The sequence below is a fragment of the Malus domestica genome, chromosome 12 (assembly GCF_042453785.1).
Source record: "Malus domestica chromosome 12, GDT2T_hap1".
Lineage (NCBI taxonomy): Eukaryota > Viridiplantae > Streptophyta > Magnoliopsida > Rosales > Rosaceae > Malus > Malus domestica.
The window spans coordinates 12,585,032-12,596,589 of NC_091672.1; the positions used below are offsets into that span (position 1 = coordinate 12,585,032).

At 35.8% G+C, this 11,558-nt stretch overlaps 1 protein-coding gene across 1 annotated transcript; it reads left to right on the top strand.

Moving 5' to 3' along the window:
* The first annotated feature begins 893 nt into the window (after nt 1–893).
* On the top strand, nt 894–6,170 carry LOC103404506 (microtubule-associated protein 70-2-like). The gene is made up of 11 exons (XM_008343428.4): nt 894–1,372; nt 1,766–1,851; nt 2,531–2,596; nt 2,703–2,873; nt 3,209–3,379; nt 3,499–3,654; nt 3,758–3,904; nt 4,444–4,515; nt 4,621–5,118; nt 5,206–5,396; nt 5,606–6,170. Exons 1-11 carry the CDS (start codon nt 1,156–1,158, stop codon nt 5,622–5,624), a joined length of 1,794 nt encoding a protein of 597 aa, XP_008341650.1. The 5' UTR covers nt 894–1,155; the 3' UTR covers nt 5,625–6,170.
* Nucleotides 6,171–11,558: the final 5,388 nt, after the last annotated feature.

The window sequence follows — 11,558 nt, forward strand, 5'->3', positions numbered from 1 at the left end:
CACTATCTATCTCTATCTAAGGGTGGGCACGGTGCGGTTCCACCCTTAAATCGGAACAGGAATCGGAACCTTAAAATATCAACGGTTCGGTTTGGTACGGTTCCGTTTAATTTATTATTAGAACGGTACGGTTCAGTCTACACCGGTTCCGATTCGGTTCTTGCAGGTTTACGATTCCGAATACTAAATTATTTGAAATCCATATAAGCAAAGCTGTATAAAACCCGAATACAAAACTTAGAGCGGATTCTAACAATAAAACAAAAGTAACATTCACATAGCAAATGAAGAAAGATCAGTTGAGAAGTCACGCAACTCGGTACAGGGGAGCCTCCAAATGAACTGACCGCATCAAGTAACCCACACACAAAATATCTCAAATACCCAGGTCGAAAAATTGTATAACAAGATACAAATCACTAAACAAAATAGCAACAAATCCAACACCAGTGACCATTCAGGTGTTTTTGAATTACAAATTACAAGTATTAGATCATCAAAGACACAAATTAGTACAATTAATTACTAAATTATTTATATGCAAGTTTAAAGAGAGAGATACTCCAAAATAATATGAGGTAGCCCTAATTGGGATGAGATACACTGCTTTGCAACTTGGTGACACTAATTTTGTAACATGTTATGCGATGACATGTGTGTATATGTATAATTTATTTATTTATTATTAATAAAATGATTCAGTTCGGTTTCAGCCTGTTCTTGTTCATTTGAAACCGAAACCAGAGTTGGTTTGAACGGTTCGTTTCGATTTTTGACTCAAAAGTGATTTTTCCGATCAACACGGTTCTTTTCGGTTCTTTTTTCATACGGTTCAATATGGTTTTACGGTTTGGCGGTTTTTATGCCCACCCCAATCTCTGTCTCTCTCTTGTTCTAGTCTCGCCTCTAAACCCCTCCTAAACCCCATGTTTCATCCTTAATCCCATTCTATTTAAAATTAATTCTCTCTCTCTCCTCTCTCTCTGTACTCTCACTGACTGACACTGCAAGGCGTCATCCCATAGAGGAATATATGACGTAGAAAATTATACTCTCTCCAGGCTGCAGCTTTCTGTTCCTCTAATTTAGGGCTCGGGGGTGGGGCGGCGCGTCGTGTGAGCTCGGCACCACCAGATCTTTTCTCCCCCAATCTCAATGGCCAGCACTGCTACTCACATTGGCAACGGCGAACACCACCGGCCGACTAAGCCGCCGGTACTCACCTCCTCCGCTTCCTTCAGGGCTCGCAAGAAGACCAATTCCTCCGCCGGAATCTCCCGTTCCGGCTCCGATGTCGATGACATCATCACCCTCATGCACGGCTCCGATCCAGTCCGAGTTGAGCTCAACCGCCTCGAAAATGACCTCCGCGGTATCCATCTCCTCTATTTTCCGGAAAAAAAAAAAAAAAAAAAAAAAAAAAAACTCTTTCTCCGGCAAAATTTGGACTCCCATTGTTCTTTCTACTTAATAATACATGATAATCTTTATCTCATCGAATTGAAAATTCGTCTCAGTTTTCGAAAAAAATTTGAGAGAATTCTTCTTAATGTCGCTCTGTGTTTTTTCCGGGTTAAATTTCAAAGCCGCATTTGCTAGCTAAGGAGAAAGGATCATTCAAATTTTAGAGCTATAATAATTATTTTCCCAAAAATACATTTCTTATTTTTGATTAATTTTCATTCATGTAGTATATAATAATTGAGTGAATTCTGTATCAAAACCAAAAAGTGATGAAATGAAAAATGGAAATGGAATTGCGCAGATAAAGAGAGGGAGTTGGGAGATGCTGTGGCGGAAATCAAGTCTTTGAGAAATTCAGAGCGTCTTAAAGAAAAGGCGGTTGAAGAGGTACTCTGTTTGTTTTGTGTTTCCACTTATCAGTAATTTCACCACATTTTTCTTCTTTCGGCATTAGCGATCGGATTCTTTATTTTTAGACCAATATGCATAACCAAAGAATGGAATCTTAACACATACTAGAATGTATGAATGAGACAAAATAAAGGGTAAAGTGAATAGTGCCAGGATTGATTTTTTAGTATAAAAATATGGTTTTTCGTTAAAGTGAACAGTACCGGATGCTTTTCGTTAAAGTTCCCTTCTCTATATGATGAAACAGTAATTTTGGACTTACTCAATCTATGCGGAAACAATTACTTAGGTATGGGAGACCATCAGACCATCATCTCTTTTTTTTAGATGCAGACTAGAACAAACAGTGAGCTAGATGTCCGCCAGAATCGAGTTACAAGAATGAAACTAATAAAAATCTAACATACCCATAAAGCAAAACTTAATCAGCAACTTTATCTTAAGGCGGCTTTTCAATCTGTGAAAGTTATCAAGATTCTTAAAAACCATTTTCAATTTTATTTGTCAATACTTGATGCTATGTCTTTTATCTGTCGTGTGGCTGCCGAACTCCCCCTCCCCCTAGTGTAAAAATATCGATGTACTAAAAAAAAAAGTCTTTTATCTGTCAACAATATATGGAGTCCTGAATTTTTTTGTTGGTTAATAATTTCAGTTGACAGATGAACTTGACAAAGTGGATGAAAAGCTTAAAGCAGCTGAAGCTCATTTGGAAAGCAAGGTAATAATTGTAGTTTCCTTTGCTGCCTGATTGTAATCTCTTCTGTAACCGTCCAACATTGAAATCTTTTCTGCTTGCGATATACTCAGTACACTATGATTTGCAGAATCTTGAGATTAAGAAAATAAATGATGAGAAAAAAGCAGCTTTGGCTGCGCAATTTGCAGCGGAAGCCACACTCCGAAGAGTTCACACTGCACAGAAAGATGATGAAATGCCGCCCATTGAAGCCATCATTGCTCCGCTGGAGGCAGAGCTTAAGCTTGCTAGGCAGGAGGTATACTTTCGTTCTGCAATACTATGACCCCTTGAATTTTTCTTTTTAAGATAGATAGCGTTGTAAAAACTTTATATAGTGTTTTTGTGTCAGTTTTGAGTGTCAATTTTGGCTACCATATTTGATTTGTACATGTGAGGTATAGACTGTTCAATATGTGTTTGGTTTCTATATTGTTAATGGATCTGTTGACCCATTTATTTACATGAAATAATAATTATAACAACAACAACAACAACAAAGCCTTTTCCCACTAAGTGGGGTCGGCTAACATGAAATAATAATTATAACGAGTTAAATTTTCTTTTTACTTCTTGATGTATTGTTTTTTTTAGGTAGCCAAGTTGCAGGACGACAACAGAGTTCTTGATCGGCTTACTAAATCCAAGGAGGCTGCTCTGCTTGAAGCCGAGAGCACTGTTCAGATTGCTTTGGCAAAAGCATCTTTGGTTGATGATCTGCAAAACAAAAACCAAGAGCTAATGAAACAGATTGAAATATGCCAGGTTTGTATGTTGTTCAGAGTTTTCCTACTGCATGCAATTTGTGTGATAGAGGGAATGTACCAGGGGTGTGTACTAGCATTTGACACCATTTGACATAATATGGAATTGTCCATTATCAGGAGGAGAACAAAATACTTGACAAAATGCAGAGGCAAAAGGTAGCTGAGGTTGAGAAGCTAATGCAAACTGTTCGAGAACTTGAGGAGGCTGTTTTAGCTGGTGGAGCTGCAGCCAATGCTGTGCGTGATTACCAGCGGAAAGTGCAGGAGATGAATGTAATAACTGTTTCATGGAACTCCAGTACTTGCATACCACCTCGTAGTTGTTATGAGTCTTTGTCACAAATGCAAACTTCCTCTAACCTTCAAACTTGCATAGGAGGAGAAAAAACTATTGGAGCGGGAGGTGGCTCGTGCAAAGGTCTCTGCAAATCGGGTTGCCACTGTTGTTGCAAATGAGTGGAAAGACTCCAGTGATAAAGTGATGCCCGTAAAGCAATGGCTTGAAGAAAGGAAAATTTTTCAGGCATGTTATGACTTCAATATGTACCTCATCATCTTTGCATACAAGTCCTTTAATGTATATTGTTAACCCAAGAGGATTAACATATAGAATTATCATCTCATACCATAGATGAACTGCAATGATTATTGTTGACCTTTTGCCAAATGCATGGTGATAGAGAAGCATAAATTACCAGGAAAGGAGAAAAAAGCCAAGACTCTTTGGGGATGTATAGTTTGGGCTTCGGTTTCTTCAGATTTTAAATTTTCAGTCCTTTGGTTGGATTGGAAAGCTGTTTTGCGTTAGTTTTATGGCTCTAATAGCTGTTTTTTTAGGGGGACTTTCCTGTTGTCTTGGTGGTTTGTTTTTGTTTTCAATGTGGACTTCTTGTCCACTTGCGTATAAATCTGGATTCTGGATAATATATGTTCGTGTGTGCATGCTGGTATACAAAGATGGTTTATTTTCCTTCAAAGATGGTGGAAAAAGTGAAAACAATTAATGAAATGAACAGTTAGTTTCAGTTGAGGTCTAAAATATTTGACCCATTTTTTTTGTAGGGAGAAATGCAGCAACTTAGAGACAAGCTGGCTGTAGCTCAGCGTACTGCAAAGGCAGAAGCACAATTGAAGGTATGCTAACTGTTTGAGTTTGGTCTGTGCTTACAATTTCTTTTACTCTCATTTGTTATGTGCTTATTCCTCTTCATAATAGTTTATTTTTTATTGATTTCTTAGGAAAAATACCAATTAAGATTTAAGGTTTTGGAGGATAAGTTTAAAGCATCTAAGGGTAAAGCACGCGCTGCTTCAGATGGAAGAATCATAAGCAATGGGCCTTCAAGGCGCCAGTCAATTGGTGGATCTGATATTGTTTCTCAATTGTCCTCTAATGGCTATCTATACAGGACAAAATCAAACTTACAATCTGGTTTCAACCGTTCCAACAGTGCCACTGCAATATTGAAACAAGCCAAGGTTTCAACTAGATCATTTGAAGATGCAACTGGGAAAGATATCATGCCTAACAGTGCCAATGATCAGACTCAGATGAATGAGGTAATTGGTAGACACGAGGAGAGCTCAAATGGAACTTTGGGTGAACAGTCCAGGAGAGAACATGAAGATTATGTTTCTGGAGTACTGTATGATATGTTACAGAAAGAGGTCGTATCTTTGAGGAAAGCTTGCCACGAGAAAGATCAAACCCTCAAAGACAAGGATGATGCGATTGAGGTTAGATAGTAGGTATATCTAGTTAATTTTGCAGCCACTTCCCGGTTTTGTTTTTTTTTAATTTGTTTTTGGTGTGAGATCAAGTAGATGTTGGCAAAGAAGGTGGATACACTTAACAAAGCAATGGAGGTTGAGGGCAAAAAGATGCGGAGAGAAGTAGCTGCAATGGAGAAAGAAGTCTCTGCAATGCGTGTCACTAAGGAGCATGATCAGCGGACACGGCGCTTAAGTGCTCCTTGGGGGGGGGCAATAAATAGTTCTCACACACTTTCTTCAAGGTAATTAGTCGTGTACAATCTGTAATGGCCTAAGAATGATGCAATAGTTGTGCATCGAGTCTGTTATTCCTGTTCGTGATAAGTTCTTTCACGGCATAAAATGAAACAAAAATGCGTGGTGCCCCAAGCTGATCGAAAACTTTGAGCTACCAGCCTACCTCCAGTAGAAAAATATTAATCCGCCTGACCAAAAGTTTTGCTTCTTTCAGAAATGCACACATGTCATAGGTACACAGCACAGCGGTGACAGAATCACCAGATCATGGATGTTACTGTGATTCTTCAGCTCTGCAGTCACTAGGATTGTTGGTTTTGTCGTGATTTTCCTCTCCCGTCTCCATCTATTTAAGTTGTCTTGGCCACCGCGTAGGCAATTTGTAAAGAACTGACTTCAGGTTTTTCAGGTCAACCCGCTGTGTATATTTCTTTTGTACTAATATGTCCTGGAAATACCGCCAACGGTGGGGAAAAGTTAAGAGATGAGGCTTTGTTAGAATCTTCATTCAAGGAAACTGAAGTCGATATAAAACTCTGTATACCCTAATGCCGTGTTTGGCACACGTGATTGGAAGGGGTTGGAGAGGAGTTTCAAAGAGGATTGGAATAGATTGGAGAGGATTGGAGAACTCTAATCCTATCCTTCTTCAATCCTGAGTTTTGTGTTCTAAACAAGGTGACAATTTTTTGAAAAATGCTATTTTTAGGTATTATTTTCACTACAAATTAATTCAAATGTACTGGAAAGCAAGCAAAAGTTTTGAATTTTCAACTTGAGTTCGAACTTTCATGGATGCATTTCTTGGGAACATTGGCTCTACTTTGACACACCATTTGATTTGGGAGCTAAGCGTTTGTTTTCGCCTCGTGGTACTCTTGATGTTGGGGAAATGTCTCATTTATGAGTTGGGTAACGAAGATGGAGTCTGGATCAATAGATGATGATTTAGCTTCTATCAATTCACCCCAAATTTTGACTAATTCAAAACTCCCCTAGTGTGTTGCAGCAAAATACTTCCAAAAAAAAAAAAAGAACTTTAGTCCCAGGTACTTTTCATGCAGTCCTAGTATCATTCATCTCAAACACTTACTTTTAACATGATAAGGGTCGTTGCACTGGGTTCTCGAAGAATCCATTAAGTTTTTGAGTATTTGAAAAAGAATTATGATCACTTGCTGGTGGTTAGGGTCTTCTTCTTTAATTCACTGTGTCATCATTTGGAATTCTCCTCATTCTCCTTAATGTATTATGACGCCTTTTAAACAGATAATTAGAACATCTTTCAGTGGAGTCTCTAAATAGGGACAGCCACTGTATAACTTGAGTATAAAATAAATATAGGGAACAAAATAAATTTCCAATAGATCGAAAAATGAGTTCCTAAAGTAATAGAATCCTACCGAATACTTGATATATGTACCCGTATATAGGAACTGTATGGGACTGAAATGGTGGAGCCCAATGACAATTTGGGTGGAAAAATTGGGCCACCAATTTGAGTGTTGCTGTGCAGCATGAACTCCAAATGCTGATGAACCGCGGGTGCAAAAGGACTCACGGACATGAACTCCAAATGCTGATGACGTAATTCTTCTTAAATTTAGGGATTCTACTAAAAGAATTATCCCATTTGATGCAATATTCGAGACAAAAAAAAATTTTATATCTTTAAATGAGTACTCAAATGTGGCAATGGGAGTCTAGTGAGGATGCTCTTAGGCCCCGTTTGGGATTGCTTTTTTTACCAAAAAACAGCTTCACTTTAAAGTGAAGCATCCAAAACCTGTTTGGTAAGTATTTTGAGGTCTGCTTATTTTTAAAGTTTGGGCCTAAAAAGACCAGCTTTTAAAAGCACCAATTAGGTTGCTTTTTAAAGTCCATTATTTTTTAAGCAAATAATCAAAATAACACGGAGGTTTAAAGAAAATTTTCTAGGCCTAGAATACCCCCTTTAATTTTTCTAAATGACCTAATCTATCCTTGAATTTTAAGCACTAAAATTATACCCTGATCTGATTGATACCCTATTTATATATTTATGCACGTCTCTGCACAGCCTCACCTTTATACTTCCATCTTTCTCATAACTTCTCCTTGTTGCTCCACGAACTATTGATTGCTCAAAGGAACAAAATTAAGCTTTCAATTATATTGTTTTCATACTAAAGTATTTATTCTTCTTTATCTTTGGTGTATGATTTTTTTTTCTTTTTTGTGGTGATGTGTACTATAACTAACTGATGTATTTGACAATCTTGATCGATTGATTTTGACGGAATTCTTCATCTTAATTTGTTAGTTTTGGATTACATTGCTCTTGTTTAAACTTTCAAGTAATCTTTTTCCATATGATTACTTCTATTTAAGGGCTCATGGCTTGGGAATTGTTATGCTATTATCACCTAAATGCTCATGTAAAAATACAACAACTTCAAACATGGCTAAAGTGATGAAGATAGTTTCATCTTTACCTGGTGCAGGGCCTGGGAGCCCTTTGTGGTTATTTGCAACTCAACTATTTCTAAAACAAGAGAAGAGAGAAATGTTCTTAACTATAGAAGATCCGGACATCAAGTTTCAATGGCTTAACTATAAGCAAGCTGAAAATTAAGTGCCATGTCATGCATTTAGTTTGCAAAGTTTTATATTTCATGGTAGACAGTATAGTCTAAGATATCTTCGAACTTGAGTTTATTATTTTGATTTGTCATTAGGGATGGTTACTTGGATTTCTTTGTGTTTTACTTGGGATTATAATTGGATGGTTCTGGATTCTTTATTTAAGATTTTTTTTTTTTTCATGCATGTACTCCTATTTGTATGAATAATGATGAGATTTTTTTCTTTTTTTTCAAAATTGCAGATCTCTTTCAAGATATGGACATCTTGCAAGATGAGGAAGAGTTCAACCAAACTGTATGCCTTTGTGTTCGTACTATAGAACATTATTATCAAACATATATCCACAAAACACCTTGTATGGATTCATCTCAAACAGGATATAAGTGGTTAATGGAAATATTACGGGGAAATGAGAGGCGTTGTCATAGGATGTTTAGAATGGATAAAGAGGTATTTATGAGATTGTGTAGTGACCTGCAAAACAAGTATGGATTGAGGGGTTCAAGGAGAATGTGTCCTGGTTAAATGTTAGGAATGTTTTTGTTTATTCTAGGACAAGGTGAAGGGAATAGGTCAGCACAAGAACGATTTCAACACTCCGGTGAGACTGTGAGCAGATACTTTAGTCAGTTACTTGATATTGTATGCCTTATGGCTGTTGATGTTATCAAACCACTGGATCCTGAGTTTAATGGTGTCTCTGCAGAGATATTAAGTGACTCTAGATATATGCCCCACTTTAAGGTAAAAAAACCTAGATATGATACTTCTTGCTTTGTCTTATGAATTAAGTTATATTTATTGAAAATTGTGTTATAATATTATTTGCAGAACTGTATTGGTGCTATTGATGGTTTACATGTTCAAGCCACAATACCTCCTGGAGATCAAGTACCATATATTGGCAGGAAAGGGACACCAACTCAAAATGTAATGGCCGCATGTAATTTTGACATGCAATTCATCTTTGCATGTGCAGCTTGGGAAAGAACTGCACATGATGCAAGGATATTTTTATCTGTTTTACGAAACGGTGCTTTAAATTTTCCTAAGCCTCCTAATGGTAATGTCTCAAACTTGTGCATATGTGTGAAATTTTGTATTTGATTAGGCACTTTTTATAGTTTCTTTTTATATCATAGTAGCATGTTTTGAACATTACAGGAAAATATTATCTTGTGGACGTTGGGTACCCACAGATGAGCGGCTATTTAGGACCCTATAAAGGTGAAAGGTATCATATTCCTGATTTTTGTAGGGGCAAAGAACCAACAGGATCTAGAGATGTATTTAACCACAGACACTCTTCCCTTAGGAGTGTCATTGAACCCACTTTTGGTGTATGGAAAAAGAGGTGGAACATTTTAAGAGACATGCCTAGTTACTCATTTAAGAAGCAAATAAAGATAATAATCGCAACTATAACGCTTCACAATTATATAAGAAGGCATGCCTAACATGATAATTATTTTGACAACTTGAAGGATGACTTGGATGATGACACAGACTCAGATGAAGAACAAGAAGAATATCATATTACCGAAGAACCCGGAGCACAAGAAATAGAGACATTGAGGAACAACATTGCTGCAAGTTTGATGTGTTCGTAATTTTTTTTATGTATGCTTATTATTGTTTGAAGACACTGAAGAAAATTTTATTCATTTAATATTTGTTGTTTTTTTTTTAACTTTTGGCAATGCAACTGCAAATGTCAAAATAATATCAAGGAAAAAAGATTAGATATACTTGTGAGTCATCTTTTTAACCAAAAAGTTAATAGAAAACTATTTTTCTCATTATGTCTATTTTTGTCATTATACATAATTTCCAAAATTTTACATTAGTATTTACCAAACGCTTTTATACTACTTTTCATACTCACAGCAGTTTTAAAAATACAGTTTACCAAACGTTCAGCTGCTTTATTTTACAGCTGATTATTCTTAAAGCACAGCATAAGCAGTTTTAAAAATAAGCACAACAATCCCAAACTGGCCCTTAGTCTAATTACTTTTCTATGCTTTTATTTTAATTAATTTTCTCGTTATCTTATCATTTTAAAATTTGTTTTCTTTTCTTTATTACCAACGATAATGTACATTAGTTCGATGCTAATAGACAGGGGAAATTTTAAACCTTAGACGCATTGAGTTGAATAAAATGACCCTAACCATAAGGACAATCCACTACTAGCCAATCTAAAATTTGTTTACTTGCCCTAATCACCACTGGGGAAGAAGTCGTGTTATCTTTGTTGTTTTTGAAATTTGTTTTCTTTGAAATGGAGGTAAGATGTATATTTACAGAGAACAAAACATAAAATAGTTGCATTGAGAATTCATTATTATTTTAAAGATTTCTTTTATATACAAACGACATTGGGAAGAAAAAATTAGACCCAACAATCGCACAAAATGACATAAAAAATCAAGTACTCAAGTTGAGCCTAAATGATAGGGGTGGTTGCATTGGGTTCTCGAAGAATCCACAGCATCCTAAGTTCGAATCTTGTTCCATCCCCTTAATATATAAATATATAATTAGTTTAATTAATTTTCTAGTTGTGTTATCTTGTCCTTTTATATTAGTTTTATTTTATTTAGACTATCCCAAACCCTTGAAGTTAAAACCTCAAATTTTTAACCCAAAAAATTTAGGTTTTAACGTCGAAATAGTTTTTCTGTTCCAACCCTTCTAAGTTAAATTTTTGGCCGAGATTATTAAACAATGAATTTAGGATAGAATCTCTTTACTTAAAATAACTCTTTAAAAAAATTATGTAGACTATCCTAATTTAATTTTATGAACATTTTAACCTAAAAATATTTAGATTCCGATAAATATTGAAAAATTACTAAATCGACAAATGAAACTTATGGAACACTATGAAAGAATAAGAAACACATGATAGATTTTTTTTAATTATTTGTCATTGGATTTAAATTTGAACCATTAGATCTTTTTTTTTACAGTTGGAATTGATCATAATAGATCTTAGCCATTATATTCAATAAATTTATAAATATAAAACTAAAAGAAAGTACACGTATATGGTGGGCCAGCCCACCAACCCAGGGAGAAATTATGGGCTAAATTTTCCCCGAAAATGAGTTTTGGGTTAAAACTCATATTAGCCCAAGTGTTGTAGCAAGTTTGGATAAGTTTAGAACCTAAAATTTGAGTTTTACTTCAAGGGTTGGAGTAGGTCTTATAACCTACACTAATTTACAATAATGAGAGGGGAGAGCTTGAACCTGAGACGCATTGGGTTGAACAAAATGGCCCTAACCCCCAAGACAATCAACCACATGCCATTCTAAAATTTGTTTGTTTACCTATCCTAATCACCATTGGGGAAGCAGTCATGTTATCTTGATCTTAAAATTTGTTTTCTTTGAAATGGAGGTAAGAAGTATATTTACATAGAACAAAACGTAAAATAGTTACCTTGAGATTATCATTATTATTTTAGTAGGAAATATTTGTTTACAGAGTTTTTATATACCAACAATATTGGTGAGGGAAAATAGGCCCGACAA